Source organism: Peromyscus eremicus, chromosome 6 (assembly GCF_949786415.1).
Source record: "Peromyscus eremicus chromosome 6, PerEre_H2_v1, whole genome shotgun sequence".
In the NCBI taxonomy this organism is placed as follows: domain Eukaryota; kingdom Metazoa; phylum Chordata; class Mammalia; order Rodentia; family Cricetidae; genus Peromyscus; species Peromyscus eremicus.
The window spans coordinates 73,460,245-73,482,176 of NC_081421.1; the positions used below are offsets into that span (position 1 = coordinate 73,460,245).

Consider the following 21,932-nt stretch of genomic DNA (forward strand, 5'->3'; position numbering starts at 1 on the left):
CTTAAATTAACCCATATGTTTATTAATCTATGTTCTACCACGTGGTTCTTATCTCTCTCCCATTCTGGTGTCCAACTCATTCCTCATCTCTATGGTGTCTCCTCCATGCCTCAGTTATCCTCTTCCTCTCTTTGCCCAGAAGTCCTGCCTATCTCTCTTGCCTAGCTATTGACCATTCTGCTTTTTATTGCATCAATCACAGCAATATATCTTCACACAATGTACAAATATCCCACAACATCCCCACTTTTTAACTAAATAGAAAGTAAAGATTTTAACTCTAACATAGTAAAACTATGTAAAATGAGAGCAATTATCAAGTAAGAATTACATTCACAGCTGCACAGGGGTGGCGCATGCCTTTAATCCCAGCACTTTGGAGGCAGAGGCAGGTGGATCTCTGTGAGTTTGAGGCCAGCCTGGTCTACAAGATAAGTTCCAGGACAGCCAAGGCTACATAGAGAAACGCTGTTTCAAAAAACAAAAAAAAACAAAAACCAAGAATTATGTTCACAATGTTTAGTCCATATGTATTTGGCAAATTTGGAAACATATTTATTATCTATCCTATCTTAATGAGTCCAAAGTTTTATATCTAATACATTTTCTATCATAACTTGTATAGCCATTCTAAAATTATCTTTTTAGACCTGAAAACATCTCCTTAGATAAACAACTTACACTTTTATGTTTTTTGTATCTTATGTAAGTTTTTTTTTCTGAATTTGGTATCAAGGAAAACTGTGTACTATCTAGTCTTCAACCCCCATCAGAGACCCAAGAGGGATATACTATTACCTGAAAAACAGCAAGTGCAGAGCAAGTAACTTCCAAAACTATAGAAAGAACAGACACGTCTGACTTCCTGGACAGTCACCCAAGTTTCCTCTGTAACATTGGGGCATCCATCTTTGACCTATAGGCCTAAAATATCTGACAGACTTTTTTGTGAAGCAGGAAAGTTTTGAAGGACTGTCCTACCTTGTCTTGGCAAAGTTCATCAATCACCTCCTTTTATGACCTGCTTTTTCACATCATACTGTTAGTAGTCAAGTCAAGGGCCGTTTCTTACCCAGTGGCTAACTTTTTCACAATAAGAAGCAAACTCCATATGGAGGTTCTTCAATGCCCATCATCCTTTTTTGAAGTAAATTCGTGCTGACAGGAACAGACATGTCTTACTGTCATGAAAAGCCTTAGGATATTAAGACATCTTAAATGCATATTCTGTAGGTCTCTGAAGTATTTGAAGACTATCTGTCTATCTAAAATATATCTCTATTTGACCTTGAAAGCATACCTATCATGACCATAAACTTGATTGTTAGATGACTAACTACTAAACTGTATTTCTTAATTATCCTAAATAGTTTATAATAATAACATTCAAGGACTAGAAATTTACATTACATTGTTAAATGAGCTGCATAGGTACAAAATATTAAACAAGAATAGGAACATACAATATTTTCTAACAAAAATAACTTTAAATTTGTATCACTATACAAAAATCCATACCAATGTAAAATATTTGAGATTAATAGTCACTTTTTAGTTTAAAGTAGATTCAATAATCTACCATTTTAATTGGCCATTCCTATATCCCCCTTTTTTCTTTTCAGAAAGAGATTCTTGAATCTATTCTCCTTTGTTCAGCTTTTTTCCTGACTATGACCAATAAAAACCTGTAACCAACCCTCCTAAATGATGACAAACATCCATAACCAACCAAATGACCCAAAACCACCCATCCCAACTCTTGGGAATGTGGGCATCATGTTCTCTAGATTGCTTCCTGCTCTCTGGGGGCAATGGCATCTTTAGGGGACCCTGGAAAAATTGAGATAATGGTGAAGTCCTGGGAGAGCTAGCTGTATTATTTTTGTTTGTTTGTTTGTTTAATCTATGTCTAATGTAAAAGTGTAGAGCTTATCTGAAGTCCTGCCTGGAGTAGTCTGTGAGGCTAGCCCATCTCAGCTTGCAGCTTTGAAGTTATTCTAGATGCAGAATTTCTAGGAAACTACAACAGAGGCATCTTGGGAGGCTAGATCACCCAGGATACTTGTTTTCATTGTTGTTTGGTCCTTTTTTTCTTTCTGAAAACATACAAACTTCTAAAGGTAACATATATCTGCATTAATACAAGTATAGAATGTGCAGTGTGTACAAGTCAGCTAAAGTTTTCTTCTGCTCTGTGTTTGAGCAGGTAAAAGGCATCTGTCAACTTTGTAAGTCCATTTGGAATGTACATATGTACATTTATCCATACCATATGAAAGGATGGCATGTAGTAAGTCACGAGAACTCTGTAGTCAATAAGATTTATCATGTTTCTTTTTGAAAACAACAAACTTCTAAAGGTAGCATATATCTGTATTTATACAAGTATGGAATGTGCTGTGTGTACAAGTCAGCTTGTATGTTCTGTGTTTGAGCAGGTAGAAGCATCTGTCAATTTTATAAGTCCATTTGGACTGCATAGCCAAAATATAATATAAATCTCTATCCAGCCATATGAAAGAATGGCATGTAATAATAAATCATGAGAATTCTGTAGCCAACAAGATTTATTATGTCTCATCCAGTCTCAAAGCTGTTCCCATGTCGAGGGATCAGCATATATGTTATCTGTCCTACACCCTTTCTTGATTTCTTTTTTTATGTCTATAGCCAAAAATAGGAAGTCTCCCTCAATCAAATCTGATCTTCATTCATTTTGAAGAGAACCATAACTTTTTGTTTCCCATGGAAACAAAGGCATAACCTCTCTCCCAGTGCAACATATATTCTGAATTCCATTTTGAAGTTAAGACATTCTTAAAATATATAGTTTGGTTTAATTTAGCAGTTTACACAATCCAATGTCTCTCAGCAGCTATTGTTTTTTGTACATTAGCATTTAAAAAAATTCAAAGTCAACAAAGCACCATACAGGATTCAGATACCCTGTGAATTTCCCATCCTTATGTGACTTTTTTAAATATTACTTTACTCTTTCTTTAAAGACTATTATTTTTAAACTCTTTTTCTATGATTGTCTATATCCATTTTCTTTTCTTTAGCATTCAAGCACAATTTTTAAAGCATATTGTTCAGACATTTTCTGGGTCTGGACCTGACTTTCTTCATGTCACAGCATTCTCTGACCACAAGACAAACTTTAAATGACCATGTCAGCTGCTACACAGCTCTGGTACCTGGTTCCACCCCTCTCAGCTCCCTGAAAGCCTAGCCTCATGCTCTGTGAAGTTGCTGTATCCACAATGCAGCAGGCATTTTTACCTAGCAGGCTGGCTGCTCAAGTGCTCTGCTGCACTTAAAAGAGCCTCACCTCTGTTTGCTGGGCCTACCTGAGAGATGGCTTTCTTGGGCCCTTTCTTAGAATATTTGAGCCCCACATTGGGCTAAAAAAAAGTACATGTGAGCATACTTTTGGGGGGGGCACAAGCTCCTAAATAATGACACTGAGACTTATTATTAATTATGAAAGCTCATCCTATAGCTAAGGCTTTTTCCTAACTAGCTTTTATAACTTAAATTAACCCATTTATACTAATCTACATTCTATCACATGGCATTACTGCTCTTCCATTTTGCACCTTCTGTTTCTTCTCCATGTCTCCTGGCACCTTCCACACATCTTGATTCCTCCTCTTTTTCCTTTTTTCTCTGCCCAGAAGTTCCACATATACCTCCTCCTTAGCTATTGACCATTTAGCTTTTTCTTATACCAATCACAGCAATATATCTTCACACAGTGTACAACAACACACAAAGACATAAAAGATCACCATGATGGTTGTGATGGTGAGAGCTTGTGGCAAGGGAAGGAATAAGTAGGAGAAGGTGGGGGCAGCAGGAAGGGACAGAAATTGTGCAGATAAAAATTATCAAAGACTTGGACTCACATGGCCAAGTTGAGATGACGAAAAATGGGCTGAGGAGATGGTTCAGTTGGTAAAGTGCTTGCCATTCAGCATGAGGATTTGAGTTCACCCAGAAACCCGAATATAAAGAACTGGATGTAACAATGAATGTCTTATTCCAGAGCTATGGAGGCAGAGACAGGGGGATCCTGGCTCTTGCTGGCCAGCAAGTCTAGCCAAGTTGATGAGCCCCCAGTTCAGTAAGAGACTCTGTCTCAAATGTTAAGGTGGAAAGCAATTGAAGAAGATACCCAGCATCAACATCTAGCCTCTGCACACTTATGCCATGCACCCACACATACTACACACACATAAGTGTGTATATACACATACAACATATACACACATAAGAAAAAGATAGTAAGAAGCTAATTACTTAGAAATATATCATGGAAGTGAGGCCGGTAAGCCTGATCAACTGAATGAGTGTATGAGAAAAAAAAAGAATCAAGGTTGGTTCCAAAGTTAACTTATATAACATGCTGTGGGACAAATAATTTATAGTTCTTCTGTCTCCTCTTCTACCAGCCAGAAATCATGGTATGCACATGGTTATATGCATAATAGGGTTATGAAAATTGAATTGCTTAATATACATGAGCTGCTTAGTGCAGCTCGTGGCACATAACAAACTCCTCATCAGCATTTTCTATTAGGAGTAATAATAGTATGAGCAAATAATTAATACCCATTGGATCAAGCTGTTACAGAGGATGCCTACCTGAAGAATGGTGGCCCACAGAAATCAGAACACTAACTGCTAAGCTCCACCTCCAGAGATTCTGCTTGCTTGATTGACAACAGGACCTGTCTGGACTATGGCCTGGGAATCTGTTTTTCCAGAAGCTAGCTACCCTGAGATAATGGTGCTCAGAAAGGTTTGGGGATCTGTGGAATCTGACTCATTGGGGTTCACATTCCAGCCCTGGCACTCATTAACAGCTTCTTAAACAAGTTTTTATCTTCCACATTTCTATTTTCCTTATCTGTAAACAGGCAGAGAAGGTCAGGGACTATAATTCTGCTGTATTCACTGGGGCTTTTCAATTTTTAAATGAGAAAACACAAATTCAGTTAAAAGTGGGGGAGGTAGTGGATTTACTTCTGCTCAAAAGCAAGCCAGAGAATAGACGATGGGGCCGTTCCATAGGTGGCTGTCTCTGGCTCCCAGGCTTTCCATGACTACATGTCTGCTGGCTTGTTTGTCTTCACATTCTCACTGTCTTCCTCTTGTCCCATTGACTACTTGTCTTCATTTGGTTCTGTTCTCACCTACAAAGGGCAGGTTACTCCATGTGGCAGGAATATTGACCCTGGAGGCCCAAGGTTCCACTTCTTCCAGATCCATGATTCAATAGGCAAAATGGTGTTATCCCTGTCAGCTTTGGTAGAATTATCCAGAAACGGTCCTCATAGGTCAGCTTGGGACATGTTGCCATCCTGATGGCACAGACCAAGTGCCATGGACCCAGATGTATGTTGAGTAAAACTACAGTGAAGGAAGATACAGCTAGCACATTGAGAATAACAGCTGAAGGACCCCCTTCAGCCTCCTTAGACTCCCTCAGGCCCCCTCACAGTCCTCAGCACCTTACCTGCCCCCCAGGTCCTGTCAACCCCTCCTCAGCTTCCTATGGCAGTCTCGCAGCTTCTAGCATTCTCACAGCCCTCACTTTGATGGTTTTTCCAGGGCAAAATGAGATGTTCTGTGTAGAATTAATTTTCAGTGTGGTGCTCGCCTGTAGATCATGCAGGCTCAGGTCCTTTTTTTCCTCGCTTTATCATTTGAATCCCTCCAAAATGTGTGTGTGTGTGTGTGTGTGTGTGTGTGTGTGTTTATCTGCTACTTGTCTGCAGGGGCTAAAAACGGGTGTCAGATCTCTTAGAGCTGGAATGACAAGTGTTTGTGAGGTGCCTGATGTGAATCCTGGGATGTGAACTCAATCATCTGGAAAAGCAGCAAGTGCTCTTAACCACTGAGCCATCTCTCCAGCACCCCCTCCCCAACAAAAGATTTTTAAGTAGGATGACTTAAGCACAATTTTCAGTTCAACCTCCTGATATTTGGAGCAAATATAAACATCCGCAGCTTTGTGGAATATTCAATTCTTCTCCCTCTTTCAAATGACTGAGAGAGACATAAAAGGTACCAATCCAAGGATTTAAACCTCTAATTTAATCCATTTATAATTACTATGCCATGTTTTAAAGCTATAGGAATCAAAATAAAATCTAAATTTCCTAAGGTGGTACCCTCCCCACTTAGTGCTAGGAAATCTTTTAGAGTCAATGTTTCCCTGGGTACCCTTGCTAATGTAATGGAAAGGATCCTGATACCAAAGTATAAGATGAGTTCATCATAGGCAAGTTACTCTAAAACTTAGAATTCTATTTTTTTAATGATGCTAACAGCATCTGCCCACCATCTCATAGAGAAGTTGTAAGGAACAGAGATAGGTAATATACATAGAACTGCCTAGCAAAATGGACAAATGGAAAAAGAGAAGTGATAAAAGCTTTTATTTCTTTAATTAAGCTCTCTAAGGCTTAATGACAGGGCTGGAGACAGAGAAATAGCTCAGCCATCAAGAGCACTTGCTCTCTCAGAGGAGTAGATTTCAGTTCCCAGCACCCACATCAGGCAGTTCCCAACCGCCTGTAACTCGAGATCCAGGAGAGATCCAATGCCTTCTTCTGACCTCTGGGGCACGTGCTCCTACATACATACACATACACACTTACAAGCACATGCACATACATACACACATACATTTTCACATGCAAATATGCACACACATACATGCATATAAATAATAAAGTAGATATTTTTGGAAAAAATAAAAATTAATTTTAAAAAATGACTAGAGCAGTTTCCAGGCTGGTCTGTTCTCATCTCTGCTCTGACAGTGCTACCCACATCTGAGATGTGCCCTAATTTATACTTTTTTCCTCTAACAGAACCAGACTTTTTTATGCCCATCAAAATTCCAACCCAGTCATTGCTGCAGGATGTTACTGGACAAGCAAGAAAAGAGAAAGTGAGGTTACCTCATTACTTGATGAGTTCCAAGCCCAAGTCTCAACCTCTTGCCAAGGTAACAGGGATGCTTGGGTAAGTCTCCCAGGGCATTCTGTGCAATTGAAGTCACTGAAGTTCATGCCAGTCCCGTGCTCCATTCTTTCCCCACAGGAGCATAAGGAAGGCAGTGCTTTGCTGCCACTGGCTCATGCCAGCTGCTGAGTTTCATCAGGCAGCTGGAAGGTCCCTAGGAATGGTCACTTTGGGGAGAATCATTCAGGTGCTCTCTATTGGCTAAAGACATCACTGGCCTCCTATCTCATTGCTAGCCAGAGCTATGCCATTTTTAAAGTTCCTCCATTCTGGTTAAATGGTGGTGATTCCTGAAACTACAATCCTTTGTATTTACAGAACCAAAGTCACTTATTTGCCTAGAAGCTTGCCCTCCCTGCACTGTGGGCCCTCAGTTAAGGACAGCCACAAGGGCTGTATTCTGTCACCTGGCATTCTTTTGCTCAACACTACCTGGTCACTCCTAGAACTGCCAACTTTGGGCCAAAAAGAAAAGGAAACTTTTCAATCTCCTTCTCCAACCACTTCCTCTGAAATCTGTAAGCAAGGACCCCCAGCTCTGTCACATGTGTTAGATATCTGAGGTATCCTAAAGAGACAAAAGGCATAAAGAGACCAGAGTCTGACTTCAACAGATGGGACTGTGTTTATTAACACATAATACTGAGGGGAAGCCTCCCTCCTCAAGTAATAGAGAGAGTCTGCAATGGAGGGAAGGGATCTGGAATGAGGAAGTTGATGCAGCTGTGGGAGCTAGGTGTGAATCTGTGTTCTCTGCTGGAATTGTCTGTTTCCGGGAAGACAGATCATCTTGGGGGAGAGGCTGTCTCTGCAGACATTTCCCATTGGGTCGTGGCTGGCCAGTAAGGTTGTAATCTCACAGGAATCCTGTTTTACAGCCTAGGCACTCTTATCAATGTGGCCTGAACTCTTCTCTGAGCCCTTGCCTGTCTGTCCATGGTGTTAATAATGCATCTAATAATCTCTTATCCCAAAGGACTGTGCCCCAGGACCTAAACCCCAAAACCTTTCACTTAACAATGCTTAGGATAAAGTCCAAAGAACTTGAGCCAGCACAAAGTGTGGACTCATGTTATTGGGAAAAAAAAATAAAGTCAAGAGTTTAATGGAAACAAAGCAGTTTTTAACACATAACTCTGCATACGGGATGCCAGCAGAGAGAAAAGGCAAACATGGCTGGCGTGGTTTGAGAAGACAGTAGTTTTCAGGGTTGTGGTCCTGTGCTGTGGTCGTGCTGCCCCACCCCACCCTATCATGAGAAATTCTTGTTCTCTTCCCCTATAGGTCAGGACACACCCCTTTCCAAATTCCTTGCCTTTGTTGGCTTAGGATGCAAAGCCTTACCTAATAAATATTTTGAGACTTGAGACGGCCCCCTTTTCTGATCTTGGGCTCAGTCACATCACAGACCTGTAACTTTCCAGCTCTCAAAGTTCTGAGACCAGCAGGTACCAGCCACCAGCTAGGGAGGGAAAGAGGCCCAGCACCTCTTGTTCTCTGTGGCTCCGATGAGCTCTAAGAGCTCCTCATATTGAGAACGGACCATAACAGTATATTTGTTAAAATTTGCTCCTTCACCCTACCCTGCCCAGCTCACTCTCCTTCAGCCCCGCAGGTTTCTCTCTTCTGCCCTTCCTCAGCACCTTTCAGATAAAGTTTTCCCACTAGCTCTCATAGGAATGCTTCCTTGTATTCACAAGTCAAAAAATAATTAACCGTTCTCCACTTTCATGATGGACACTGACTGTCGTTTAGAGGGCGGTGCATATGTAAATGATACCCATGCTTGGAAGCTTGAATGTGCACATGAATTCCACAGGAGTTTGTTAGGTATGCAGATTCTGACTAAGTCTGATATGTGACAAGGGAGTCTGCAGTTTAATCCCCTGGTGATGTCAGTGATGGGCAGAGGGTAGAGTTTTTTCATGTGGCTTCTTGGTCAGCAGAGTTAGCAACACCAGAGAACTTTTTAAATGCAGAGCTCTCCCACTCCAGACACAGAGAGTCTGAAACTCCAGGAACAGGAGCAACAACCATGAGTCTTCCACAAGATTCTGCAGGAAGCTAACCAACCCTTGATCACCACTGCCCCAGAGGAAAGAGCACGGACCTAAGAATCAGGCGAACCTGGGGTAGAGATGTTGCTACTTAAGCATTTGAGCAAATGACCTATCAACTCTGAATGTGTACTTTCTTTTCTTTAAGGCAAAACCTAAAATATTTTTATAAGTAATAGGCTTCTGCCCCCCCTCTGCCATAATAAGTTTCCCCACCAATGCAGTAAGCCAGATCAAGCCAAATTTTAAAAATACAACAACAGGTTTATTGAGAGCAATTCCCAGGAGGGTTCTCTGATCCCAGAGATTGAGGCCAGAGAAGTCACCTCCCCCCAACTAAGGGATGATGACTTGTCTGCTACTAGCTGGGTTAGTGCCCAAGTATGGTCAAAAGCTGAATGCTTAGGCGGGAACTTGGGTGGCTGGCGACTTCCGGGGAAGAAGCTACAATAGTTGGCAAGAATGCGGAACTGGCTTTTGGTGCCTTTCCTTTGTTCAGAGACTGAGCTGGTAGGGTTTGGAGGGGCTGGGAGGCTTTCCAGATGGTGCAGGGGAGAGCTGGAGGCTCCAACTGAACAATAAAGACGTTGTAAGAATTTCATGAGACCATAACTCTTTTAAGTCTTCCCTTGGCAAAGCAGTCATCCCTCTCTGGTGTCCGCAGGGTTTTCTTTAATCAAAAACTCCTCTTTTTACTTTATCAATTTTTCTGCTCTACAAAGGTGGAAGATACGGTTGGGGGGAAAGTGAACACATCTTCCATTGCATCTGCTGCTATTTATAACGCAAATGCATCCCCTTTCGGGTTCCACCTTCTCCCACCGACAGTGAAGTTTGGAGTGCTTAAAGAAGGACACACCTATGCGACCATTGTGAAGCTCAAGAACGTTGGTGTGGACTTCTGCAGGTGAGGCTCTTGTACCCATTTCTACAGGTGAGGCTCTTGTACCCATTTCACAAAACCCCCAGAGACCACCAAGGAGCCAGTTTCCAATGCAAGCACAAAATAATCTTTTTATTGTCAGGCTCAACCTGGGGCACCGACGGGCAGATGGAGGGAAATGCAGTGGTGGCAGTGGGCCCAGGGGTAAAGAGTTTTTTATAGGGAAAAACAGCAAGCCAGGAATTACATGCTTTGGCAACTTGGGATTGGGTAGAAGGGATATGGGGCAAGGTGATTTTTTGAAACTATTGGTCTAGACTTTGGGCACAAAACCACATTTGAAATCATTGGGTTAGACTTTTTGGCGGGAAATCACAACTTGCCCAACAGGATTATCTGGATATCTTCAAGGGCCATAAACCACAGACAGAATGTCTGCAGGAGCATACTGCTCTGTATCTGTTCGACTTCTCATGGCACATTCCTGAGGTCCTTCCTGGAACTGAATACAACAGGTGTTCTAAGATGGTAGCCCTACCCTAAGATGAGGTCTGTATTGCCTTCACAAGGCAAAGGTACCAAGTGCCTGCCCATGTTCCTCCAGAGATTGTCTTGCCCATATCAATGATCATTTGCCAAACTATAATGCCATCTTGACTCCTGAATAATCACATGGTTCACTCCTTTATCCATTCATTCATTCTTCAACACATCAATATTGCCTGGGCTCTGATAATGTGATAGCTGCTTTCATGCTTTCTGTATATCATTACTCACGCTTCAGCAGAGGCCACTCACTCAACTCTAGATCTGACCTAGCAAAAGACAAATAATTTGTACAACCACTTCAATAATGAATACACAGAACTTGAAAGCATATATATGTCCTTTCTGGGTTGATTTTGAGTTGTGGACTTAAATGCAACTCCACTTTCATTCTGTTGCATGTAGAAATCCAGTTTTGCAGCACCACTTGTTTAAGAGATTGTGGTTTCCTCTTTGTGTTTTTGGAGCCTATTTGAAAGTTGCTTGGCTTATGTATGCATATATGTATTTACTTATGGGCTCTGTTCTATCCAACTGATCTTCATGTCTGTCAGATTTTATGTCTGTGTCATGCTGTTTTGATTGTTATAGCTTTCTAACAGCTTTAAATCAGGACATGTGATGTTCCAACTTTGTTTTCCTTCCTGGGAATTATTTTGACTATTAAGCATCTCTTATGGTTTCATACAAATTTAGGATATTGTTTCCCAATTTCTGTGTCCTAGTTAGGGTTACTTTGCTATGATCAAACACCGTAACCAAAAGCAAGTTGGCGAGGAAAGGGTTTATTTGGCTTATACTTCATCCTCATAGTCTATCATTGAAGAAGGTCAGGGCAGGAACTCAAACAGGGCAGGAACCTGGAAGCAGGAACTGATGCAGAGGCCATGGAGGGTGCTGCTTACTGGGTTTCTTTTCAAGGCTTGCTCAACCTGCTTTCCTATAGAATCCAGATCCACAGCCCAGGAATGGAACCACACACAATGGGCTGGGCCCTCCCGCATCAATCATTAATTAAGTAAATGCCTTACAGCCAGATCTTATGAGATATTTTCTTAATTAAGGTTCCTTCCCTTCCACTGACTGTAGCTTGTGTCAAGTTGACATCAAACTAGCCAGCACAGTCTATAGAGAGCCATTGGACTTTCGAGGAGTTTTATGGACATTTCACGTTTGGTTTTGCTTTTTTTGGAGGCAAACTCTCACTATCTAAGACTGGCCGGCCTTGAATGCACAGCAATCCTCTTGCTTCAGCTTCTCAAGTGCTGCCTCACCTTGTTTATTATGGGTGTTTTAATAGTTTTCTTCCGATCCGTGGACACAGGTCATCTCTGCAGTCACATGTTTTCTTCTGTGTCTTTCAGTGTTTTATGGCTTTGAATATATTGATATTTCCTTGATTAAGTGTGTGATTTTTTCAATGCTACCTTATGTGAAATTATCTTCTCAATATTTTAGGTACTGTTTTATAATATAAAAATGCTATTGATTTTTGAAGGTTGACCTTGTGCCCCAAAATTTCAGGCAATTTGTTAAGTCTAATAGCTTTCCTTTTGTAATATCTGGCTTTTATGTGAAGAGGTAACTTAACTTTCCCCTTTCCAATCTGGCTATCTTTTCTTTTTCTCATCTGATGGCTAATTTAGTGCTTTTATGCCATGGGCAACAGCAGTGGTAGAAGTGAGCACATTTTCCTTTCACCAGCTCTCAAGAGGAAAGATGTCATCTCTGGGTTTCTCATGGGAGTCCTTATTATGTCATGTACTTCCCCTCTACGACTGAACTGTTCAGAGTCTGTAATTAGGTCAATACATTTCAGCCTTTGTCAGAAGCTTTATTTATCAATTGAGGCTTATAAGTATTATCTGCAAGTCTGTAAGTGTATTATGTTGATTTGTGCACATGCAATTAACTTGCAGTTGGTCCTGATACTTAGCATGTCTAATGTATTAGGGATTTTTTTTGTGTCAATGTCCATCAATAATGTGTAGTCTTCTTGTGATTTTTTTCTGGCTTAACTATAAGGTGATGCTAGGCTGATGTTGAAGTTGGAATGAGTGAATTTTACATTTTGAGATGACCGTGAGCCTATGGGGACCAGTGGCAGAATGCTTTGACTTAAAAGTGATTTAGGGTTCAGATTGACAGGGAGTATACTTACAATGGTTAATCTACTTTGTCAACCTGATTCTGTACAGAGAGAGTCATGGAGGAGGCACATACTTCTGGGCATGTCTGTGAAAGCATTTCCTAGAGGCAAGACCACCCTGGATGTGGGCAGGCTCCTCCACTGACTAAAAAGGACAGAAAAGGAGAAAGCAAAGTGAGCACGAACACTCATCTCTCTTTTTCCCAATGTAACCAGCTGACTAGCCATGCCTTCTGTGCTGGGATGGACTGATTGCCCATCCCTGAAGTGCAAACCAGAATAAACTTTGCTCCTTTAGGTTGCTTCTGTCAAGTATGTTGTCATGAGAAAAGTAGCTAAAATGGGAAGTCTTGTATCCATTATCCAGTCTCTAAGTATTATTAGTCTGCCCAGGTGTTCTATTTCTTCTTGACCTATGTGATAAGTTGTATATTTAAAGGAATATATCCATTTCATATGAGTTATTCTATTTGGTGGTATAAAACTGTTCATTATAATCCTTTGTGACAGTTTTTATTTCTGAGGTATCATAAATTTTGTCTTCTCTCTAGTTTTCTTTGGCTGGCTGAGAGCTAATACAGTTCCTTTTTTTTTTAAATCAAGTCTCAGTTTTATTGACTCTGTTCTCTTATTTATGTAGTTTGTCATGTTGATATATTTCTGCTCTGGTTTTTATTCTTTCCTTCCTTCTGCAAATCCGGGTTAGGCTTACCCCTTTTTCTAGTTCCTTGATGTATAGTATTGGACTATCTCTTTGAAATCTTTTTCTTTTTTAGTTGTTGTGTGACACTATTCCTGAGGAGACATGAACAAATGTCCACTTGTCCCAGAGATGGAATCAATGAGGGATCAGAGTAAGGATATGACCAAAGTCTGCTCTGGTGAACCAGTGAGCTTTATTGAGGTTCCTTACAGGAATATGGGTGAGGGGTCACTTACAGGAACAGAAATAACTCACAGACAGCTGCATCACCAAAGCCCACCCCAGCATGGGTGACAGCTCCCAAGAGCTGGAGACTTGGAGCACTCTGCACAGACTGCAGGCAGCTCAACAGGTTGGAGAACATCTCCTTCGGGTCTGAACCTCTTCCAAGCAATTCACCTGATCTCTGCTCCTCCCAAGTGCCTTGGCTGGTCTGAGCCTCTTCTAGTCAGCTTAGCTTGTCTGGAGGTGTCTCTTAGAAGTCCTTACTGATTGTATGTATGGGGAGGGAGTGGTCTAGTAAATCTAGTCAGTTTTAGGGACTTCTGGTAGCTTTTGAGTCATTACTTCCTGTGTCGTAAGCAGCTTCCCAGCAGGATGAAATAGTCTGTCTCCCCTTAGACCTTCTCCTAAGGAGCTTCCTCCAAGATGGAGGCTTTTATCTGGGAGGAGATTGGTGCACAGTAACAATGCAGACATTTATTGAGATAAACTTCCCTCTTGGAGTTTCTCCCCCTGCACCTCACAAGGTATGTCTATGTTTGACTCCTTTCAACCTGCTTTCTAATCTCTTTTGATTTTTCCTTTCATCCATTCATTGTTTGTTCAGGAGCGTGGGGCTTAATATCCACATAATTTTCTAAGATTCTTTCTGTAATTGAGTTATAGTTTCAGGCTATTGGTGTCTGAAATGATCCTAGACATTATTGTAATCATCTACATTTTAAAATAATTGTTTTGTGACTCATTTGGTCTACCCTGGCAAATGTTCCGTGTGCATTAGAGATGAACTTATAGTCAGTTGTTGGATAGAAGTGTATGTAGTATATGTCTGCTAGGTCCATTTTGTCGAAGACTGAACTCATGTCTAGGGCTTTTAATTATTTATCTCTCTAGTTGATCTATTCATTGTAGAAAATGGTACTGAATTGCTATTTATTTTCCCTTTATTTTTATTAGTGTTTTCCTTGTGTACTTGGGCGCTCTGATATTTGATATTTATATGTGTAGTGTGTCAATTATGAGCTTTTGTTAGTCAATGAGAATAGAAAACACAATGAGTAAAGAAATTCCAGTCGGTGCCTCAGAAATCAGACAGGTTGTAGAGATGTATTTTAAATAATTGCCCACCATCAAATTAGATTACTTCCTGATGAGCTCGCCTTTCTTTTCTCCAATGAGTTTTGTCTTGAAAAGAGTCTTAAACTCCTATGTGTGAGTGCAGCCCTCTCTGCAGTCTTTTGGTTAGCAATTTGCATGAAAAGTCCTTTCACTTTCAGCCTGGTGTGCCCTTAAGGGGGTTGCTCATAGGCAGCAGGGGGGTGGATCTTATTTCTTGTTTATCTTTTCTGTGTGTGTGTGTGTGTGTGTGTGTGTGTGTGTGTGTGTGTGTGTGTGTTTTGAGACAGTGTTTCTCTGTGTAGCTTTGGTGCCTGTCTTGGAACTCACTGTGTAGTCCAGGCTGGCCTCAAACTCACAGAGAGCTGCCTGGCTCTGCCTCCTGAGTGCTGGGTTTAAAGGCATGCGCCACCACTGCCCGGCCTCTTGTTTATTTTTTAATCTATTCTACCACTTGATGTCTTCTGACTAGGAAATTTAAACCTGTCACACGGCAACATGTGTAGTGACAGTGTTGCCATTTAATTTTTGGTTTTCTGGCTCTTTAATCTCTTATTGTCTACCTCTGTGGTTTAATACATTTCCATGGTTTTAAGCATTCCTCTCCTACTATCATTTATATGCTCCTTTTTAAAAATCAAACTGTTTATGGTTGCTTTTTGTCATTTGGTAGCATTTGACACACAGGCTTTGATCCTCAGAATACCCTGGATTTAGCAGGAAAAAAAATGTTTCAGTGAACTTTTGTTGTAGAAGCATCTCAGCTGTCGAAATTTGGACTGTAAAAAAATATATGCAAAACATCCTTTTCTGAAACACTTCCTTTTGAACAAAGCACTGAACAAAGCACTGAACTACACAAATGTAGAATGAAAACAACATGTGAACTCCACCAAAAGTGGTCATCATAAAAGGTGTAAAAGTCACCTAACTTCACTAGGCACTGTTTGCTTTTTAAACAAGAATTAATAGGAAATATTGCTCACAAACAATATCCCAGCTCTATGGCAGGCTTCCAAAAGTCTTTAACTCCATGCTTTGGTAGTGATGAGATGAGTAGCATGATCAGAAATGGGACCTGAGTCCTCCACTACTGTAGTAGGGAGAAAGACCCTGTCTGAGCAGCTCTCCAGCCCCCACCACCTCTTCAGTATCATCTGCTGTAATATCCCCAGTCACCATAGCCTCGATCCTGTCCTGTCATAATCCCAGCAGTGTGAGCTACACAAAATAAACTCTGATTCTACATACATCAAGCTCCATTCCATTAGCACGTTCTTTAGCTTTCTTGGCGCCATCTACATTTCAAGATATACAGAGACAAATCCTCTCAAAAGTCTGACCTGCCCATACACAAGAGACACAGAGGCAATGGGGCTGTGACGTACATGCTCAACCCAAACACTCCAAGACCACAGCTGCAGTCAGGTTTTACCAAGTCCCCAACAAGATGCATTTGAGAAGGCACATGAGAATGACTGCGCTGTACTTCACTGATCTCAGCTCTAAGACCTGTCCCAGTTCATCTAATCACCTATGGGAGTGGGACTTAGATTGTATAATGTCTTAGAGAACTTGTGGACCTAGTCCTAGATTCAGATCTGGACCTGGACTTTTGATTAAAATGCCTGGAATCTTCCTTGGAGAGGCATTTTGTGTAGAATTCCCCAAATGCCACAAATCACTCTAGAAGCAGAGAGATTTGTGCTCTGGTTGCTGCTTATAATTACTAATAAGCATCTTAACTCACAGTTCAGTTTATACATGGATCTGAAAATATACCTGGTATTTTCTAGACCCAAACCAAAGGAATCTTTGAGCCTTCTGAGACCTTATATACAATGAAATTGAACAATCTGTTTCAAGGTCTTGTGGGCCAGAATGAAGATAGCCCACAAGTCTGGTTGGCTCGGACTTCCTGGGCACCAACCAGGTCATTGCTATCGCTAACATGTCTAGAGACTTCACATTATTGTGGTCACCGCAGCCACATGGGAGTTTAGTCATTTACATTTGATCATTATACCATAAATCTATGCCAAGGCCACTCCAAATTATAGAGTCTTCAGTTCTGTTCTGAATTGAGCTGAAGCACAATGTGTGTGGTGGAAAGGTTTCCATCAAAATGAAATAAATATTTCAGTTGCAGAGTTATTCTTATATAATAACAAACCCTTTGAAAATGTTTATGAATCTGGAATGGAAATGAAATATAGTAAAATGGCAGAAGCGCCCAGTTCGAAAGATTATTTTCACCCTTTAGTTGAGGCAAACCCCAACTTCAGGGATGTTGGCTCCCCAGGAAGCAACATAGTGACGGGACTCAGAGTACCAGTTAAGACCCATTTTTTTCCAGGTTGTTACCAATGAAGTGGGTGGGAGGGAACAGAGAGTTAACACTAAACTAGTCAAACCTGTTTATGTAGATCCTGTCTCTCCAGCAGAGTTCTGGTTGTAGAGATTTCACCCCACTGCTTGTTCAATTCAGCTACGATGACTGGACGGCGGAGCTGATGGGAGGTGTGGGTGGGAGTCAGTGTGGAGGGAGGCTTTCCTTTGCAGAGTACTCCAGGCCTTTCATCCCCAGGCAGAACCCACAGACCACAAGCAGGGAAAGAGAGCAACAAGCAGCATGTGTGGACAAAGAACTTCTCAAGCCCTTCATCATCTTCTGATCTCCTTTGGTCCCTCCTCTCCCCAAGCATGCAAACCCCACACCAAGTCAGAGGCAGCCTGGCTCCCATGCTTTGCTGTTTCCCCAAAGTGCTGTAATTCTGCAGCTGCATGACCTGGCTGTCAGCATGCACATTAACACTGACAGCTCCACTGCAAGGCACACATGGCCAAACACTGGCAGTGCTCTGCCCGGGCCCATCAGCAACCGGTAACAAAGGGTGGGAGTATAGGTGGGAGACCACTTCATGCTGGTGAGAGCTGTTGTGAAATGAGTGGATCCTGAATTTTTCTCTCAATGGAATAGTAAGGTCTTCGGGTGTTTGTAGATGGTACGGACTGCCTGGCTTCTGGTTTAACACCTTCCTGACTTCGTAGCACCCAAGTTTCTTCACTGCTTATTTTTATAATCTTCTTCCATTTCTCTTCCTGGTAGGTTTAGAGTGAAGCAGCCCCCACCCAGCACTGGACTGAAAGTGTCGTATAAGCCTGGGCCTGTAAGTCCATATGTTATCGTGTGTGTGTGTGTGTGTGTGTGTGTGTGTGTGTGTGTGTATATGTGTGTGTGTGCGCGTGTGTGTGTTGCCTGCGCACATGTGAATATGTATGTTCCCATTGCAGTTGCCTTTTATATCATTCTGATACCCAGTTTAAATCCTGAGTGGGTCTAATTTTTCTAGTTTCATAAGGAAAAGACTCCCTAGATTGGCCCCCATGTGGCTCCATGTCATTATTCCATGAAAGAACCATGACAAAAATGCTATGAGTAAAGAGTTTAACTTCAGCTGGAAACACTTGGGAAGCTCCCCTCGCTCATCCCAGGAGTACAATTATGTACAGTCACGTGCATATGACCTGCTTAAAAACTGAATTCTTAGGGAGTGGAGAGTTGGCTGGGTGGTTAAGAGTGAATGCTACTCTTGCAGAGGACCCAGGATTGGTTCCCAGTACTTACCTGGCAGCTCACAACCACCTGTAAGTCTAGTTCCAGGGGATCCAACAGTCTCCTCTGATCTCCACAGACACTGCATGGATGTACACAGACATACATGCAGAAAAACACACACAAACACACACATACACGTACACATAAAATAAAACAAATAAAACAAAATTTTTTTTAAATAGAATTCTTCTGAAAAGTGACATGTCCTCCATGAAAACAATCATGCTGTTCTTTCTTACTTTATAAAAATCTGGTTTGCTTTCCCATGTTTTCCAGAGAATATTATCTAACAAAATAATAGGAAGTCATATTATTTTATTAAAGTCATCAGCTGTTTTATTTCTCCAAAACCCTAAATACACAAATTTAAAAATGTCAAACTGTAAAACAAGAAATGTGGGACTATGCCAAGGAACTGTTACATTTGGTTACATGAAAAAAGTATTGTTTTGTGTATCTTTCTTCAGTGTTCTCAACATGAAAGATGAATGTTTGAGGTGATGGATATGCTAATTACCTAGGATGAGCATCACTAATTGTGTATACATGTCCAAACATCACATCACAATTTGTAATTATGGACACCTCTGTGTCTCAATTAAAGATAAACACTGTAAGAGAAATGAAAATCAAAAATTAAACCGAATCCCATCTGAATTTGCTGCATTCTCAACAATGGGGTGTTTAGTTTAAAAAGGTGAATATTAATTTTTATTCCCTCTTACTTTAACGATATAAATTTAGAAGTGTTATGGAAAATAAACAGAAGTTTAGCCCACGTTATAATTTAACCATACTTGTAAGCACATCACAATGCTGCTTCACCAGCCCTTACATCTCCTGGCAAATGCCAAGCTCCTGTCATGCTCACCCTAGAGCCAGGACACAGAGAGGATGTTAAAAATGGCATCCAGACACCTAATGGGGTCAGGCATGTAGCAGGAACTTGACCAGAATGAAGTAGGAACTCCAGTGGGCTCATGAGCCATCAGGCACAGAAGTGAGGGTGTGCAGGCTCAGGAGAACAGGCAGCAAGGGTACGTGGTCCCACAGCAAACAAAGGGAAGCCACTAAAGCAGCCACACTTGTTACAGACATAGAGGGATCAACTTAGTGTACCATAGAGCCCATCAGCTTGTGATGACTGCTTTGCACTAGACAAGGCTGGGTGTCAATGCTCTGAGCCTTGTTTCCATCATTTGTAGAGGAGGGCTTGTAGACCAGAAGTTCTCAGCCCACTCCTAGTTTGCATATCTCACAACCTATAGCAAAATAGCAGGGCACAGGCTGAAGCTTTAAAGAAGATATGAAGATATGAAGATTTTGAAGATATGCCAATGTTGACATTATATCCACGACTCCATGCCTATTTATTTCTCTGAAATAACTCACCACCGTATGATGTCAAGATTTCAGAATCCTGGGGCCAATGAGATGACTTAGCAAGTTAATGTGCCTGCTACCAAGCCTCACAATCTGAGTTCAATCTCCAGACCCCATGTGGTAAAAATAGAGAACCAACTCCTGAAAGTTGTTCTCTAACCTCCACACACACCTCTGATGGCAAATATTTGTGTCCAAGCCTGTGCACTCATATCCCCAAAGTAAACATATAAAGATGTCAGATTCTTCACAACATAAAAAGAATATCAAAGCAAGCCCTTCTTCTACTGTTCTGAGAAGTTAATAAATCTCATTTTAATCTAAAGAACAGGTCATTCTAACAGCTAAGTGACTGCTGGATCAATCTTTATAACTAGTAAAAACTCAGTGTGTATTCTTTGAAGCTCACCATACTATAAGAGTATTTCTTTCCCCTTTTTGACAGTAGGTTTTGGCTCTGACAAAAACTATAATCTATAGTCTTCTGTCTATGTAAATCTAACCACTGTTCAGCTTGGTTAGTTGCCAGCACTAAATAAATGTGCTCTAAGCCTGGGTAAACTGCACTGTGGCATTACTCCAACTCTCCTGTGGAATTTCATCACTACTCAGTCCTTCTGATTGTTGGGCTTGGAGGACCAAGTCTGGGACTCTCAGAAACAATCTCGGGATCTGCTCCAGCATGCTCACACATATACTGTTGAAAAAAAAATGGAAACATTTTTCAATTCTATTATTTATAAAACTATATTTTAAATTTCCATTTGTATCTAATTGCTCTCCATGTGGTAGTGTGTGATTTATTTTTTCCAGATAACTGTTCCCACGTCTGCTTTTTAGCCCACCTCCTGGAGAGGCAGCTTAGAAACATAAACATCTCTCCCTATCCTGGCTAGCGTGCCTTCCAAGAACAAGGCAAGCAGCCCAATGCTTTGTTGCGACTCTTCACTATATATTGGATTTCTTCTTTGTTGGTACAAACCTCTTCCTTGCTTTTAGACCTAGGCAGCTTGGCATCTACACTTATTCTGTCTCCCTCTACTGGCCCTGTCACTCTACACATCCTATACTAGAATCCTAGAGACCAAGTAGCAGGAGAGTCATCATGTTTCTTATATTACATCTATATTTATCTTGGATAAAATTTACCTTTATCAGCCAGCAGACAGAAACTAATAACCAACACTCAAGAAATAGGATGGATATAAGGACATGACTTAAGGTTCACGGATCAGAAATTGAATTGTGGATCTTAGTGATGAGATCTAAGTCAAGAAGTCAGAGTCAGAGATAGAAAAGTTTCAAGTGTCCTCTACACATAGCTAATGTTTGAGAATATGAGAAAGATAAATTTGGCATCTGTTTAGGAAGCAGGAGGAAAAGAGCCAATAGAGTTGGAAGAAGAAATCAGGAGGAAAAAATTATGGGTATTGCCGTAGTTTCCTTTCCCTGCCAACATTCTGTCATTTAACCCTCTCTGAGCCCCGAACAGCACCTGGCTTGTGCCTTTGTGTCAGTCAGTCTAAAAAAAAAAAAAACAAGGTTTATTCTGGCTCACAGCTTCAGAGGTGTCACTTTGTCATCACGTGGCACTGTGTTTCGGGGTCTGTGGAATATCAGGGCAGGGGTACATGTGAGAGCAAAGCTGCTTTCTTCATGGCTTCCCAGAAGCACAGGAAGGGAGGAGGGGCCAAGGGCATACCCTCAACGACCTCTTTTTCTTGCACTAAGCCCACACCAGCTCTTGAGAGTGCAACAGGCTGACACCAAACTTCTAGTATATGGCCTTTGGGGATGTTTCAGACACAAACTCCAACACACTTCAGAAGTTTGTCTTCAGTCCAATTTATTTACTGGAATTCTACACTGTTCTACCTAATTAAAACATGTTCCCTGACCCACACAGCTGGGTTGTAGAAACATGCCTACTGGAGTGACAGGGAATAAAGAAAGGATAGACACACATACAGAAAAGCCGGGATCAGGTGGGCCATACCATGGTGGAGATGGCAGCACCAATAGCCTGGAAACACAGCACATTTATCTATACATCTGAATGGAAGAGGAAGGGTTATTGTATATAGTTGAATAAGGAGGTAGATTTAGCTAATCTTGGTTTTGAGGTCTCTACAGTAAACATCCTGGAAAAGGAAGCTGCTGCAGATGCCTTCTACACCTACTGTCAACATTCACACACTGACCAAAGGTCAGCAAAA

General features: G+C 41.3%; 1 protein-coding gene across 2 annotated transcripts in view; it reads left to right on the top strand.

Annotated features, from left to right (window-relative positions):
* Spag17 (sperm associated antigen 17) overlaps positions 1–21,932 on the top strand; it is a 236,044-nt gene that overhangs the window by 202,866 nt on the left and 11,246 nt on the right. For both annotated transcript variants that reach the window (XM_059265953.1, XM_059265952.1), the window contains exons 44-46: positions 6,885–7,021; positions 9,818–10,002; positions 17,824–17,884. In XM_059265953.1, the coding sequence (XP_059121936.1) occupies positions 6,885–7,021; positions 9,818–10,002; positions 17,824–17,884 (383 nt within the window). The remainder of the gene's footprint in view (positions 1–6,884; positions 7,022–9,817; positions 10,003–17,823; positions 17,885–21,932) is intronic.